Here is a 17,674-nt window from a genome sequence, read left to right on the forward strand (position 1 = left end):
GCTAGCCTAAGTATATAATTCAGATTTTAGAGAACATTTTTAGGTGATGCATCATAGATCTCTAAGGTAGTTCGGAGGACCACTTGCCACTAGTAGTGTTCACTTATAAAAATAGTTATTAGACGAGCATTCAAATGGCTCTATATGAAGCTTTGTATGGATGTAATTTTATGACTCTGTGTGTTGCACAAAACTCAATGAAAGAAAGACTATTTGATCTAATTAGATCATAGAAGTTGAATAGAAGGTTTGATTGATTCAGGGTCGTTTTAGAAAGGCTTTCAGTAGATAGAGGTCAAATGTGAACTTGAATCATAAGGATATCAATTTTACAATAGGTGATAAAGTGTTACTCAAGGTATCTCAATGGATGAAAGTACTTAGGTTTAGGCGTAAGGGAAACTTGACCCCACAATTATATGACCTTATGAGATACTTGAGAGGGTTAGACCCTGTAGCTTTACTACTAGAGATGGAGCACAATCATAATGTGTTTAACATGTCCATGCTTATAAGGTACCATTTTGACCCTTTACACGTTATACCCTTATAGCGAATTGACGTGAGTCAAGACATTTCTTACAAAGAAGAACCAATAAGGATTTTGGCAAGAGATATTAAGGAGTTAAAGAAATAAGAGGATACTACTAGTAAAGATTTTATGGAGAAACCATGGTACCAGGGAGGCAATATGGGAAACCGAAGAAGATATGCACCTATAGTATCTACATCTATTCTACCTATGTAAATTTTGAGGATGAAATTCATTCTTAAGAGATGAGAGTTTTAATGCCCTAAATCTTGGGTGAGTAGTTCTGGGCTGACCCGAAAGGGTTTTAGACAAACATAATAGTCTTGTAGGAAGCCTTGGTCCAAGTTTGAGTTAGTTTAGGCTTGAGTTAAGCCCAAATAAAGATCAAAATGGTATTTTTTGTTTTGAGATAAGAAGATAATATACCTATAAGGTAATTACCCAATTTAATGTTTCAAATGTTGAAAACTCATTAGTTTGGGTAATGTAATCGGCAAGAGAATAGGGCAAAAACTTATCTTCTGCTTCATTCATTTTTCCTTGTGTTTAGATCAAAGGTGAAATCTTGGTTGATAATATTTCCTAGTCTAGTTTGGTTAAGGTAAGAATCATAATAATCTCTCTTAGAGCTTCCATTCAAGCCCTCGACATCAAGGTTTAGCCATGGTGGCCATGGTATGCTTATGAGGGGTTTTAGGATTTTAGGATTCTAGAGTGTATCCAATAAGTCCTTAGAGCTTAACAATCATGTTTCTACGTCTCTTAAGTTTTTAGGTGAGTTAGTGACTCATGTACTTGTCTTTTGATTAGTGAAAGAGGTTGGAGAAATCTCCAATGGCAAGGGTAAGGAAAATCTTATACTTGGGCAAGTTATTTTTTCAGCAACTAGGAGTAAGGTAACACATTTATAATTTACCTATACCACTTGTAGGCCATTGTATGTGTTTGGTTAGGTTGTATAAGTTTTTGAAGCATGTAAGTACATTTATGGTGAAACATGGCTTGTGGATGTTATGAAGCATGAGAAAAGACCTATTATTACCCATTTTAACTTACATAAGACTTAAATAACGTTTAAGATCCTTAGGGAGGCTTAAGGGTGAAGTTGGGATATCCCTTTCCTGTAAAACAAACTATTTTTGGATTCGAGTATCAATACATGATTAACCGTAATGATATTGTTCTTCATATAGTTAAAACAAGGGTTTTTGGCTGGATAATATCAGTACTTTGTTCATAATGTATCGATATTGTTCTTTGGGTATCAATACCCAAGGGTGGGGTATCAATGCCATTGTTAAGATACAAATTTCAATAGCCAGATTTGTTATCCATATTCTTTGAGTATTGATACCACTCAAAGAAAAATTATCGATACCTTAAGTAAGGGTATCTATACTAAATTGATTTCTCCAAATTTGGTATCAATACCTAGTATGATATCGATAACTTATGAGTAAAGTACCGATACTCTGTATGGGGGTACCGATACTATAAGGCTTTCGTTAATCACATAATAAAAAATTGGTATCGATACCAAGGGTGGATATCAATACTGAAGGATCGATATTGATATTAAATGGCTTAGTATCAGTATCACCATATTGAATTGGGTAAGAAGCCTAACTTTAGTTTAAGGTATTGGGAAGGAGGTTTTAGACCACTAAAACTTCTCTAGTAAGCTTGCAAGTAAGAACAATGAGTAACTATAGTATAAGCATGAGAATGTTATGAGTCAGATGTCATAAAACTTATGCCCTTGTGTGACGCTCAAGAAATAACAAGGACACCCGAGTTACTTTAGTAAGTATGAAGATCGTCTTAGTCGATTAGAAATATCCAGTTATATCTATACTAATGACAAGACACTTATATTTGCTAATTGGATGCAAATTCCTAAGTACTCCAAGGGGTAAACTAGTCAGGTTTACATTTTCAGTGTAGAAATTTTGGATCTCACCCTAGATACCAAAGAGTACCATAGGTAGGCTAGAGGGGTGTGAGTCCCGAGATGCAATAAACCTTCCAACCATACAATGATGCCTACCTCAACTTGTGTGTTTAATGCTATTTTATGCTTATGTCTCTGCCTGCTAACATGACCATATAATGAATGCACGTAGTATAATAGAGTTATTTATATGGCACTGAACTTGTGAGCTCAACATTTGGAATTTATTTTCGTGCGCATGTTCTTAAGAGGTCTCTCGAGGAGCTTATCATCAGTTCGTGTTATAGATTTTTCAAGGCATCAGTGTATGTCTTGAGTCTATTTTAGAGGGCATATACTATTCATAGACTCTTGTATATTTGAGTCGTGACTTTGTTTTTATACGATTATTATGTTATTAATTTGAGATGTATTCGGGCTCTCCCTACTTTTGTAAACTTGATATACTTATGTTCGTACACGATTTCATGTGACGATATTTTAAATTATGATTATGATGTTGTTTTAAAGAAACTTTTTCGGGTTTGCCACTCAGTGGTTTTATGTGATGCTCAAATCACTCAATCTTTGAGTCGGATGAGATTAAGGTGTTACATGTTCAATGTTATCTTTAGGGGGTAAGTATTTGATCGAGTCAAGTAAAATTTGTTTGAGTTATTCAAGTAAACGAGTCCTATTTTATAACTCAAATTTGACTTGAAAATTTTTCAAGTTGAGTTGAGTTTATAGAATTGGAGTTGAGTTGAGTAAATTTGAGTTATTCAAGTTTTTTTTTAAATTTATTTATAAATATTTATAATATTATAGTATTATTTGATTATAATTTAAACGAATTTCTATGTCCATAAACAATACATATATATATATATATATATATATATATGGTATACATATATCATGCATAGTTGAGGGATTCAACTCAAACTTGAATGTTAATACGCTAATTACTAAAATTTTTGAACTTGATTTTTTCGAGTTTAGTCGAATTTATGAAATTACAACTCAAAATTGATCTGAATTGAGTTTTGTTCAATTCAAGTCGAGTTTTTTCACCCCTAGTTATCATAACCTCTTGATAACACACTTTGCTAAAGAAAACAATACACTCTTTTAATATTAAAATCACTTGATAGATTGAAAATAAATGAGATTTAAAAAAACATTTAAAGTCAATATCAAATTCAATGTCCTAAAATAGACAAGCAAGGAAATTATTTTTTTCAGTAAAATGTCAAGATTATCTTTGTTTCCTTTTCAGCGTGTGAGCACGTCACGACCATATTTTGTGGTTAACTTCTATAGAAGATAGAAAATGATATATAAGTGATAATTTTTTCTTAATAATTCTAACATTAACAATTTACCTCAATGGTTGATGCTTGTTTTTTTGATTTTTTTTTAAAAAAAAACTAAAGTTGGTCCCATCCTCTTTTAATACATTAAAAACCACTCCTTGTAAAATAAGTATAATCGAAAGTTTCAACCAAATAACCTAAAATTTCATTGGAACAAGTTTGAATCAATTATAGGTTGATTTAAATAAATAATATGTTATATTTTTAAACAAAGTTAAAAAAAATCTAGTATTATAATTAGTAAATTAGATTATGAAAAATTATTTTTATAATATATCTTTACAATATTTAATATGAACTAATCAATTAATTGATAAATACAATATATTATAATAAAAATATAAAGCTTTATTCCTTGAATTGCAATACTACTTTTATGGCGTTCAATTAAAGGCATTGAATATGGTATTCTTTTGGAAGTTCTGCTCCCTCAGATGATGATATTCATAAGCCATAACGATAATAGTTTTTAACAGTTCTCCTGGTCGTACCAAAGATTCAAACTTCCCAGAGCTCATTTTTGTTGAAAGGTACTTGAAAGTCGAGTCGAATAACATTTTCTTTTCTAGGAAAACATGGAACAATTTTGGGACGTTAAGTTCAAGTAAAAAATTATTATCGACGAATAATCTTTTTTGAAATAATATTCTTAGGTTTGGTTTAAGAATACTCCCTTAAAGGGATAATGGAGTATTTACAAACAATAGATTTTTGAAGTGTTTTTCCGCAAATAATATTCCCTTCTATTTCTTAGGTATTTAAAGTGAAAAGTAAAGAGATTTTTTTTAGCAAATTATAGTTCTTCCAAGATGTTTGACAAAATTCTTGAATGAGATTTTGTGAGCCTTAATCTACAATATGTTCATACTAGCACTAACAAGTTAACGGTAATGTGGTTGATCTATATTAGATTAGATTATGGTTGAGAAATAGATTTAGTTTCAATCCATCTTTCTTATTGAAACTATTTATTTTCGGTTGTGATTTTGATTGAGGTGGTGATTGTTGTTCTTATTGCCACTATTGTTGCAAGAGTTTCAGCATCAAGAGTTACTGAATTTTATTCTTCAATTGGTCTAAACTAGTGAAAGCTTTCATGAGGAATAACACCGATAGTTTGTGTTTTGGAACTTGCATATATCTACTTAGGAGTGAGCATTCGATTGAGTAAAGGCAACTCAAGTCAAAAAATGTTGAGTTATTAGAGTTGACGAGTTGTATTTTACAACTCGAACTTAACTTGAAACTTTTTCAAGTCGATTCGAGTTATTCGAGTTTATATACTAATTTTATTATAATTATTTATAATATTATGACAAGGATTGGTTCCAATTATTTTTTTTCGATTTTCTCTAACCATATAAGAAATATATATTTTATATTTTTCCCATTATAATGTTAATATATCAAATACAATCTAAAATTATAAAATATATTCATAATATTATATTTTAAAGAAAGTATTTTGAGGGTAAAATATTTATGAGAGTATAAATGAGTCAAGATATTGGTGGGAAGAGAGAATTTGCAAACAATTGCAGTCAAAAGACCAAATTGAGTAAAATGCAAGGTTAAAAGACTAAAAAAAGAGAGTACATTTTTAGTAAAAAAATAAGAATTGAATTTACATAGGTATTTTATAGTGGTATATGTGCATGTGATTCAAATTTAGTAAAAAAATAGATTTATAATAAAGGATGAATTGAAGAAATAAGAAAATTGTAACACCCTAATCCGACTCGACTCGAAGTTCGGAGGATTCAAATGTCACATTGAACCACCACAGTGGCTAACCTTTTTTTCATTTAAAACACCATATATTTATGAAAAAAAAAACATCAATAATAGTCATAAAATACTTTTACAAACCAGAGTTTTGTGACACATAGTTTAAATCGAAATAATAAAATCTCAGAGTTTTCAAATCTGAATACAACAATAAGGGTCCTATGAATACACATGTCCACTACAAGTACCAAACAATAATCTTTGAGGAATGTTGGAAATCCTGCTGCGACGGTGCTCCTCGAACGACTAACTTGTGCACGAAAACACATTCCAAACATTGAGCTTAAAAGCTCAGTGCCGCACAAATAAAACAACTATACTACATGCATCCAACAAATGAACATGTTACATGTATAATTATGAACATAAGAGTACATTTAACCCACAACAACAAAAGCAAGCATCATGCTGTAGTTCGAGGTCACAAAAGCATCATCAAACTCACACCTCTATTTGCTCACTAAAGGTAAGCGAGATATGGGTCACATAGCATCAACATGTCAAAAGTACCATAGGCTAGGTCCGGGTCACATAGCGTCGGTACTTTTCCATGCTAGTATACTCTTACTCTTATAGAGTACTCGGAATGTGTCTGGGTCACATAGCATCAACACAACATTCAACTAGTGTTTTAAGTGCCCATGCACCAGATTGGATATATTCGAATAATCCTTTACTCTAGTAGACGATCGTCATACAAAGTGACTCGGGTGTTATCATTATTTCCCGAATATCAAATATGGCATAAGTCTTATGAAATCTTACCTCATTAAGATCATGAAAATTTTAAATTTTACAAAAAGAATCAATATGATCCCTAAACTTTTTTACACTCAATTTAGTTCTTAAACTAAATTTTTTAATAATTTATTTTGTAGTAGTTTTATATTTAATGTATTAAATATTTTAATAATTTATAATTTTACATTTATATTTAATTTTTTTCTGAAAATTAATTAAGTCCTTAAACTTTCAAAAATAATTAATTATGCTCTCGAACTTATCCAAAAAATTAATTAAGTTTATCTATCATATCATCATCCATCATGTACTACCACAACATCATCGTGAACTATCACATCAATATTGTACATTGTCATGTAAGATTTGTTAATTGTCATGTAAGTATTATGACGGTCAATGTTTGATTCCGTTAGTCAAAGGGTTAACTTGATTTTTTTCTCAATCAAATTGAGTGTAAAAAAAGTTCAATGGCTACACTAGTTTTTTTTCCCAAAAGTTTGAGGACCTTAAATACCACTAAAAGTATTTTTATTTTAATGACACTTTTCTATGCTCTTATTTACAATAATATTTTTGTGCATTTTTTATTTAATGATGTCAAATATGCATTACTATTATATTCTTATTATAAACTAAAATAATTTTGTATTAATTTTTTCTTATCAATTTTATTTTTTTATATTTGCATAACTCACATATTAAATTTATGTAATGATTTTTATAATAATTATATTTTAATATAATTATTTAATAACTATTTGTTCATCTCTATTTTAAAAAAATAGATACCAACAACAGTTGGTCTAGTGGGAGAAGGCACTAAGTCCCTTAAGAAAGGTCAGAGGTTCGAATCCTGGCGTTTGCAAATGGAGCAAATTGGGTTGAGAGGGTCACCCTCGCCTCTGCCGTACCCGATCTGGATTAGTTGATCAATAGATCGGATACCAGTGATTAATTCAAAAAAATAGATACAAAATATATTTTAAATATTTTTATTTCAAAAATCAAGTTTTCATTTATATTAACCAAACATGTTTTTTTTTAATTTAAAAAAATCAAAAAACTAAAAAATGACAATTATTTTCTAAAAATAAAAACAAAAAACAAAAAAAAAATATTTTCTATGAACTTTTATGTAAATATATTGACTTTAATACTAAAAATGCAACTTATCAAAAAAAATATCTCAAGAACAATATGGTAATATATACATTTTTCTTAGTTTATATTCTTTCAACTAAACATTCTAAATACTCTAATCTTATATTAATACCAAATAAATTAAACAAAATAATAGAACATTTACAGTAAAACATTATAGTTTTTGAAAAAGAAAGTCGTAGTCAGAGCATTTGCCTACCTTTACCTGATGAGTTTATAATTATGGCATCAACAAAATTGCAATCGAATATTGCGTTTCCCATTACTAGTTTATCGATATGGATGAGTTATATTTGCGAGAAAAGATAAATAAATAATTTGCACACACGGGGAAATTAAAGAATGTTATAAAATATTTGTCATAAATAACTATAAACAACTTAATATTTGTAGTTTTAAAATATTTTTTAAAATATAAATTTAATATGTGTCGAATAACAATTTTTATAACGATTGTAATAGAATAGACACATATAATAATAACATCGAAAATGATAAACATTTATCTCAAATGAAAATATTTAAAACATGGGCGGAACCAAAGTACATTGTGAGTGTCAATTGACACCCTAAATTTTTTAAAAGAAAATATTTTTTTCCTAAAAATTGATATCCCTATTAAGAAAGTTTTGACACCCTTTAAAATATGAGTCCCTCCTTTTAAAAAAAAAAATTAATAATAAAAAAATAAAATTTACTTTTCTTACACACACAAAAATCAATAGTCAATTTCTCCATATATTTTACTTTTTAAAATTTAACTCTATACCACTCTAACCCTACCTTTTTATTTTATAAAATTTAAATAATAAAAATTTAAAAATCCTCTTTACAAGTTTTTAATCAACTATATTCAACCCTCTTTTCCCCAAAATTTTCTTTTCTCTATTAACCCTAACCCACAATCTTCGTCTTTTGATAGAACAATATTACTTTTAACAATTTTCAAAGAGAAAGGCAAATCGAACCATATCACATCCTAGCACCAATGTAAAGTTAATTAATTTACTTATTGTTTTCTTTGATTTTTTAATGTTTCAATATTTTTAAAGTTATTATTTGATATTGATAATGAGTTTGTGTTTTTAATGTTTGAAATTATTAAAGATATTGAGTTGATTTTAAATTTTGAGATAATTTTTGTTATTGTCCAAGATATGTTGATAAGTTCATTGTTTTCGTTCATTGTCTTCATTCATTGTCTAAGATAATTTCGTTCATTTTAACAGTATCAATAAGGAAAAATAATTCAACAATTTCAAAACATGAGAAAGCGTCGTGGATGATTGTAAGAAAAAGGTACGAGTCGTTGAACTTTATTTGATGGTTCTTTTCTTTTGGTTATTTTTAAGTCTTATGTTACTTTAGTTATATTTTACATTAATTTATCGAGTTTTAATGTTATGCATTGATTTATATAATTTTATAGATACCATTTAAAATTATGACACCGTAATTTGAAATTTCTAACTAAAAAATAACTAAGTAATACTTCATAGATAATTGATAAATTTTAAAATAAATATTGTTTCTTTACATAAACTTTGAAGGATATGATTATTCGTAAATTAAACTATTGTTATCGTTAGTTTATGTTCAATTTTATTAGATTTCGTTTTTTTAAGAAAATTTTATTGAATATAGGTGAGAATTATCTGTCCAACTCAGTTGGTAGAGCACAAGGCTCTTAATCTTGGGGTCGTGGGATCGAGTCTCACGGTGGGCAATTCATAATTCGGAGGTCTCCCACGGAAGCTGCTCTCAACCTGACGTTGGGGGCAACCTACTATCCTACCTCCCCCTTACCCCATTACATATGAGAATAAGGGTCAGCTAATTTTATTGAATATAGGTGAGTTTTTTTAATATACTTTTATGCAACATCTAAATTATAATTATTTAAAAAATTTCTACTTGAAATTGATAGGTATATATATATATACCTTTAAATATTGATTGATCCTTTCAATTTTAAATTTTAATATATAATATATTTTTAGGTAGAGAATTTGACTACTATTATTATGATTAGATGTGTATTTTATCTTAATTTGATGAATTTTGATTCGATTTGATAGGAGGATAAGTGTTTTTTAAAGTTTAATTCAAGTTGGGTTAAAATTTTAAAGATGAATACGAGTCAAATTGAGATAAAAAAATTTGATCAATGATAATATTATAATAATCTTTTATATATGTAAAGATATTTACAATAATACTATTATATATATATACATATTCAATTAGGTTCTTATTTTATCGAATAAAAATGATATATATATATATATATATATATATATAGATAGAGATAGAGAGAGAGAGGTGGAATTTGGGAGAAAAAACTCGATCCGAGATAATTTTATAATAATATTTTATATATGTAGAGTTAATTACAATAATATCCCTTATTTTTCTCTAATTAAGTTCTTTTTTTAGCTAATAAAAATGATATATGTGGGTGGAATGCGAGAGGAGAGTCAAATCAAGTGAGTTTTGAATCAAAATTCTTATCAGGTAGAGTATTCTAGTTCCTAAACCCATACCAGATCAAGTGTAGATGGAGGAGTTTAATTTAAATTTTGAAGTATCAAAACCTAATTGAACATGAGCTATAATCCCTAATTGTGATTGGTGATAATAAAGATGGAGTGTGTAAGAGAGTGGAACACATCGTAGGTTATGCAATAAATGAAAGAGAAATAAAGTAGGCACGAAAGGGAAGGAGACGGATAGAAGAAAGGGGAGGGTTATTGGTGAAAGCAAGGATTTTAGTTAGAACACGGATAAAAAGGGGGCGTTAGGAAAAATTAATTGTAGCAGTTAAGTAGAGCGTTGAGTGATACCATTGCTTCATTTAATCTTCTCATCTGCCCTCTGCCCCCCAACCCCTTTTTCCCTACCGTTGCCTTTAAATCCCCTCCCTCAATATACACTCAACACAACAGAACACAACTGTAATTTTGCTCTTAATTTCTCCACCTGTTTTGTTCCGACAATGCCTCCATTGTTGCCGGATTTCTCCAACTCGGTTAAGCTCAAGTATGTAAAGCTCGGCTACCACTACCTCGTGGATCATTTTCTTACGCTCACGTTCATTCCTGTCATGGTTGGAATTGTTGTCGAGATTGTTCGTTTGGGCCCCGATGAGCTCCTCAACATATGGAACTCGGTCCATTTCGATCTCATTCAAGTCCTGTGCTCTTCTTTCTTGGCCATTTTCATTGCCACTGTTTACTTCATGTCGAAGCCGAGGTGTATTTACCTTGTGGATTATGCGTGCTACAAGCCTCCCGTCACATGCAGGGTTCCTTTCGCTACTTTCATGGAGCATTCCAGGTTGATTTTGAGTAACAATCCGAAGAGCGTTGAGTTCCAGATGAGGATTCTCGAACGGTCCGGTCTTGGTGAAGAAACTTGTTTACCTCCTGCTATTCATTACATCCCTCCGAAGCCGACCATGGAGGCCGCGAGAGGTGAGGCCGAGGTTGTTATCTTCTCGGCTATGGATTCTTTGTTCGAGAAAACGGGGCTGAAGCCGAAAGACATCGATATTCTCATCGTCAATTGCAGTCTGTTTTCTCCGACGCCGTCGTTGTCGGCCATGGTGATTAACAAGTACAAGCTGAGGAGTAACATCAAGAGCTTTAATCTTTCGGGAATGGGGTGCAGTGCTGGGCTTATCTCGATCGATTTAGCTCGGGATCTTCTTCAAGTACACCCGAATTCAAATGCGGTTGTTGTCAGCACGGAGATCATTACTCCGAACTATTACCAAGGGAAAGAAAGAGCTATGCTACTTCCCAACTGTCTCTTCCGCATGGGCGGCGCCGCGATCCTCTTGTCAAACCGCCGCTCCGAGAGGAGGCGAGCCAAGTACCGTCTCGTCCACGTTGTTCGAACACACAAAGGCGCAGACGACAAGGCCTACCGATGTGTGTTCGAAGAAGAAGACAGAGAAGGCAAAGTCGGGATAAATTTATCAAAAGATCTCATGGCTATTGCAGGGGAGGCCTTAAAATCCAACATTACAACAATCGGACCATTGGTTCTTCCGGGATCGGAACAACTCCTATTTCTTCTCACTCTAATTGGACGTAAAATCTTCAACCCCAAGTGGAAGCCATACATTCCGGACTTCAAGATGGCCTTTGAACACTTCTGCATCCACGCCGGAGGACGAGCAGTGATCGACGAACTTCAAAAGAACCTGCAGCTCTCAGCAGAGCACGTCGAGGCATCAAGGATGACATTACATCGATTCGGGAACACATCGTCCTCATCGTTGTGGTACGAGATGAACTACATTGAATCAAAGGGGAGGATGAAAAAGGGAGACAGGATTTGGCAGATAGCATTCGGGAGTGGATTCAAGTGTAACAGCGCCGTGTGGAAGTGCAACTGCACCATCAAAACCCCGACCGGCGGGCCTTGGGACGATTGCATCGATCAGTATCCGGTTCACATTCCTGAAGTTGTCAAGCTCTAGGCAGCAACAAAAGTGGAACGACAGATGGGTTTGGGTAACTTGCTAGAATCATGAACTTGTTATCCTGCATTTATATTTCTCCCATTGTGTTTTTTCTTATCTTTTCGAAGTCATGAATTTGCATAGATACCTAATATCATCCCCCATTTATGTGGTAATTAATGTATCCCTTGCAAGGGAATTAAGGAAGTAACAGTGTGGAATAATAACAGAAAAATGCTGTACTCATGCTGATTGTAAAAAGAAAATTGGTATAGCTTTATAATAACACAATATGTGCTTATCTTTTTTTTATCCCTTTGGTGTTGTCCGTGTAGGGTCTCCTTATTAATGTCTGTTACCATCTTTGTAGTTTTCCAACGGTCCACTGTGCGGCTCTTCATTTCTTAGTAATTAATACATGTCTTCGATTACGGCGAAAATTGACTTTAATTGTGTTATAAATTTGATCTAGTTTTTGCTTTTTAAAAGTCAATATTCGGTGCTTGAATCTAATTTTGAATTATTCTTTATTTATTAAGTTGAATAAATAATTATAAACGATTTAATTGATTTATTATACTTATGATTAATGCAAATTCAATTTGACTGAGGAAATAAAAGAGAGAGAAATCTAATGTGAGCATAAAATGAGAGAAAAATCACTTATTACAAGCTTGGAAGTTATGGCAAGGATTAATGATGAGATGGCCGAACTTTATAATCTTTGCGACGTGAAAAATTACCGCAAATGTGGGGTTGAAGATTGCTATTTGATGCACCCCGTTAATTTTGCAGACTCTATTTTTCGTGAAGGATTCAATTCAAGACGAGAGTTTCAAATAGCGGTCGAATAGCGATATCATGACTATTATATTTCAGTCGCGGTGGTATCCGAAACCACTATCACAGAAAATAACGGTATGAAGCGGGATCACATCAATAACGACGGATCGCGACCGTAATTTAACGCATCGCGGTCATTCGCGGCAATAGCGGACTGCTATTCCGCTATTATTCTGTAATTTTAATTTAAAAAAAAACAGGTTTTTCTTATTAAAAAAACCAGCACCTTCGAAAAAATTCACGATCGTGATATCCTCAATGACCACAATATCATCCGTTATATCTGTAATCGTGATAAACGCAACACGATAAAAAACGTGACCGCGAACGCTATTTAAAACCCCGTTGAATGCAATTTTTATTTTTGAAGTAAAAATTACCGTAAATGTGGGGTTGAAGATTGCTATTTGAAGATTGCTATTAAATACTATTTCATGAAGTGTTCAATTCAAGATTTTTTTTTTTTGGATAATTCAATTCCATTATCCAAGAAACAGAAATCTGCTACAGTATACAATGACAATAATAAGCTGATTAGCAAAGCTAAGCATATTACAATCTCCATCTAACCAGGCAGAATATAAAAACAGGACCTACTCAAGCAATGCCCCACTTTGCACATAGGGCAATATTGGAAGGATCAACTGTGTTGAAGGATTTACCTCCCAACCGAATTCGAATTGCCTCCTTGATGTCTCCCAACAGCTCTTCCTTTGATCTGGCTCTACTTCCAAAAAACCTACTCTTTCTTTCCTTCCAAATACTATAAACATGACCAGTCCAAGGAAGTTTAAGTATTCTCACGATGAGAGAATTGCCCTTGAGTAACAGGGAAGCCCAAGCCAGTTCTCCCTCCCAGCTGCAAGCTTCACGAGGGATGCAACAAAGTTCCAGAATAGAGCTCCATAGATTCTTGGCAAAATGACATTCAAAGAAGAGATGGTCTCTTGTCTCTGTCTCATTGCCACAAAGTAAACATCTATCAGATTCAATGGCGAGGCCCATTTGTAGGAGCCTAACCCGAGTAGGCAACCTGTTCAATATGGCCATCCATACAATAATGGTGTGCTTGGGGATACGTCCAGAGAACCATACCATATGATGCCAAGCAATCTTGGGGGCAGATGAACGTAGTTCTTCCCATATATACTTGTTCAATTCAAGATTTATTTTGAAAAGATTTTATGAAAAATGTGAGTCATCACCAATTATTATTAAAGTAATATTAGAATATTTAAAATTAGTCAATTTTAATAAAATATTTTATTTTATTAAAAATATAAATGATTTGATATTTAAAAATAAAAAAAACAGGTTAAGGAATTAGTTACACGTGGATATATTTGATTTTCATATGTTTTAAAATTAAAAATTGAGTTTAAAAATTTCATTATGTATGTAAATTTAAAAAGGATATCAATTTATTAGTACTAATAACAAATATCCTTAAGGACATGTCACAATCCAATTTAAATAAATTTGAATAAAAAACATGAAGTTAAAAATTCAGAAGCAATTAATGAAATTTGGGGACCAAAATGCAATATTCTAGAATTTATAGGCCTTTTTAGGAAGTTGCAGGAAAATTCAGGGGCTTGAACCCAAATTTTACCATTTTTATTACACAATAAAATTAAACCCCTCGATCAATTAAGCCCAAACTTTCCCTTAAATTATCAACCCAAATCCCTAACCCTGTCTCTTTTACCACATGATTTCATCGCCGTCCGACTACCACAGCCGACGCCACTACCCCCAAAACAACTGCAAAACCTTGTAGAGAAAACCATCGGCCACCACTTGTTTTCCTCGATTCCTCCCAAACCATTGACCGCCATGCCTCACCGCCTTCACTGTTGCATTCACCGGTGATGTGTGACCAAAACCCGATAGGGTTGGTTCCCTATTGTCGCGCTGCCGTTAACAACTAGGTAGGTAAGTTACCAATTGGTTTTTGGTAATTTTGGTATGATTTAATTGAGACATTGGATTGATTTTGGGTGTAATTGAAGCCATTATTGTATTTGGAGTAATTGGCAGGTGAAAATGACCTATTTCGCTGCTGAACGCGCCGACAGTGCGAGTGGTGGTCTCCAGCCGATCCATGAAGTTTCTGGAATCGGTCCAGGCAGAACTGAATCGAGTTGACCCAAACCGAAATGAGTTGACCTGACCCGAACTGTTAACTGGTCAGACCGTCGACTTTGACGTCAGACTGTTTACTTTAACTTTGACCGAAAAGTCAAAATTTTTGACAAGTCCTGTTTTATATTTTTCGACTTGATGAGTCCGATTTCGAAGTTCATTTTTCCAAATTCAAACCCAAAAGCCTCCAATTGACCGTCAAACCTAAACATGTTTATGTAATTAAGTGTTTTAATTTCGAATAATTAAAGTAAGACTAGAGACTGATAAGTTGTTGTTATTTGAAAGTACATGAGATTTATCTGATTGCTCTCCAGCTCGACCCAGTTCTTCTCGATCCGCTAGACCTCGTGAGCTGATAGTCACTTGTATGACATATGAACCTTATGAATACACATATTAAAATATTACTTCGATACAAACTCAGTTTGCTATGAATTAGGTTCGAGCTTTGTAGTATAGTGTGATGAGGTCGGAGCTAAGTAAATTTATTATGTGCCCCTATTTTGCGAGGTGTGTTCCCTATATGCTACCCGACTGTTTTATCTGACTTGAAATATGTTTCACTGAAATTTATGATTTACTGGTTGATGGTTTATGGACTATGACTGAATGATATATGATATTTGAATATTTGTTTTCATTAGAAAATATGATTTTGTTGAATAAGAATCATCGAAATTACTGTTCATTATGTGAACTATTTTATTTAAATATTTTCCTCGGGTAGGCTGGAGAATAGAGGTTCAGCTCTTATCAAGCTGGTAAATCTTCACTGACCTAAGACGACCTTTGGGTAGGCTCTGCGACCCCGAGATCTTTCTTGGGTAGGCCCCGTGGCCCCAATAACTTACTTGGGTAGGCTCTCAAGCATCAAGATATTCCCTTAGGTTGGCTTCTTATATCTAATAAGTATAAGGTAAGCCTTATGGATGCAGTTCTGGGAAACTGCATATGGTGTACGGGAGGATGTAAACCACGAGATTTAAAAACTCAAGCTTTATCAAGATTTCCATGATATTTTACTGAATTATTATTTGATTGTTTTACATACTATGTTTGTATTGTAGTATTGGGACACACTAAGCCCTATCTCACTTTTCAAATTATTTTACCCTTTTCAGATACTCTTGAATAGGCACTCCGTACCAGACACTTGGAGGATCAACACATTTAGTACAAATCAATTTGTTGTAATGTTTCTATCTTTCGAACTGCTTTCAATTACGATGACATGTTCCTTTATTTTGAAGTACTAACTTTATGATGATGTTTACTATTTTTGGCTACCGATACTCGATTTACCATGACTTAGATTTATGACATATTTTGTTTTACTTGGTCTCTTTTAGTTTTATTTTTACGAGTTGGGTTTTTCTTTATCGATAATTATTATACTTTTATGAATGTTATTTGTAATATGATTTTAAGTTATCGAATAACATTTCTGGAAAATGTTTTTAAGAATTTTTAATGTAATCCGTTAGACTTAGTCAAAACGCACAGGCTAGGTCTAGGGGGTTACATTTTATTGGTATCAGAGCTTTTGATTTTTAAACCTCAGACTGTAAATAGGTCTCACATAAAAATTTACACTATTTTGAAAACGTTTCAAAATTTTTTTTGTAAGGTCATGTTACCCGTTTTTATAAGTTAAATGTGTCCAATACTTTAATGCCAATCTAACCTTAAGTTTACCTCTTCTAGTGAAGTTGAGATCCTTCTCGATGAGTGCTAGAAGAGGTCGTCGGCCTAGCCGTGGGTAAGGTCGAGCTGCTAGAGTTACTGACCTTGTAGATGACTCTACTATAGACTCGCCACCTGCTCCCGAGATAAATATGATGACATTTGTTAGAGGAGATCTAAACTCTAGTTTTGATCCTACAAGAGTGATGCTAGATGAGACTCTTGGTAGGCGGTTTCTTCAACTGATTCAGGGCACAGTTAGAACTGTTGGTGTCGCCCATGAGGTTCAAATTACTCAGACCCTAATTACTAATGGGATCAAGACAATTGGAGGTCTAAATTGAGGAGCTCCTATTGAAGTTGAAGATTGGCTCCATGATACAGAAAGACGTATGGATCAATTGGGTTTGGACCCAACGAACAAATATTTAAGAGTAGTTGCAATGTTAAATGAGAATGCCCACACTTGGTGGGAGTTAGTTATGAGCAGTGTTTCCGCTAATCGTTTGACTTGGGATTTCTTTAAAGAGCGCTTTAGGAAGCATTTTCTGGGAGAGTGTTTTATGGCTGAGAGACAACAGCAGTTTCAAGACTTGGTGTAGGGAGATATGTCAGTTTCTGACTATGAGATGGAATTCTTGAAGCTGTTAAAATATGATACTAGTATAGTTCTCAATGAGAGGGATAGATGCCTCAAGTTTTCTCTCGAACTCAGATATAAGTTGCGTAGGTAGGTTGTGACCCACCAGGATGAGATATTTAATGTTCTAGTGAGCAGAGCGAAAGATGCTGAGGAGGTGAAGGCCTTATCTCTTGATAGAGATCGTGTTGTTCGGTAACGACCTAGGAAGTTTTCTGGCCCTACTGAGTCCTATACACGTTATGGGAAGAGGACTCGTACTTCAGCCCTTCAGAAGAGCAATACTAGTTTCAGGTATCTCCACCCCCAGCTGTTAGTCGATGTGATTCTTCAGGTCTGCCTTAGGTACTTCTTTGTGACC

At 33.1% G+C, this 17,674-nt stretch overlaps 2 protein-coding genes across 2 annotated transcripts; one reads left to right on the forward strand and one right to left on the reverse strand.

Annotated features, from left to right (window-relative positions):
• Nucleotides 1-10,486: 10,486 nt before the first annotated feature.
• Nucleotides 10,487-12,311, forward strand: LOC120151560 (3-ketoacyl-CoA synthase 6-like). Its single transcript, XM_039163969.1, has one exon. It carries the CDS (start codon nt 10,527-10,529, stop codon nt 12,015-12,017), a length of 1,491 nt encoding a protein of 496 aa, XP_039019900.1. The 5' UTR covers nt 10,487-10,526; the 3' UTR covers nt 12,018-12,311.
• Nucleotides 12,312-13,439: 1,128 nt separating this feature from the next.
• LOC120151447 lies at nt 13,440-14,680 on the reverse strand. The gene is made up of 2 exons (XM_039163900.1): nt 14,537-14,680; nt 13,440-13,991 (listed from the first exon to the last, which is right to left on the reverse strand). Exons 1-2 carry the CDS (start codon nt 14,678-14,680, stop codon nt 13,440-13,442), a joined length of 696 nt encoding a protein of 231 aa, XP_039019831.1.
• Nucleotides 14,681-17,674: the final 2,994 nt, after the last annotated feature.

The sequence above is a fragment of the Hibiscus syriacus genome, unplaced genomic scaffold (assembly GCF_006381635.1).
Source record: "Hibiscus syriacus cultivar Baekdansim isolate YM2019G1 unplaced genomic scaffold, ASM638163v2 tig00111059_pilon, whole genome shotgun sequence".
Classification (NCBI taxonomy): domain Eukaryota; kingdom Viridiplantae; phylum Streptophyta; class Magnoliopsida; order Malvales; family Malvaceae; genus Hibiscus; species Hibiscus syriacus.

Coding starts and splice junctions, on each gene's coding strand:
- LOC120151560 (XM_039163969.1), top strand. CDS start 10,527: ATGCCTCCATTGTTGCCGGATTTCTCCAACTCGGTTAAGCTCAAGTAT.
- LOC120151447 (XM_039163900.1), bottom strand. CDS start 14,680: ATGGCGGTCAATGGTTTGGGAGGAATCGAGGAAAACAAGTGGTGGCCG. Junction 13,992..14,536: donor CATGTGGTAAAAGAGACAGG/GTTAGGGATTTG, acceptor GAATTGAACAAG/TATATATGGGAAGAACTACG.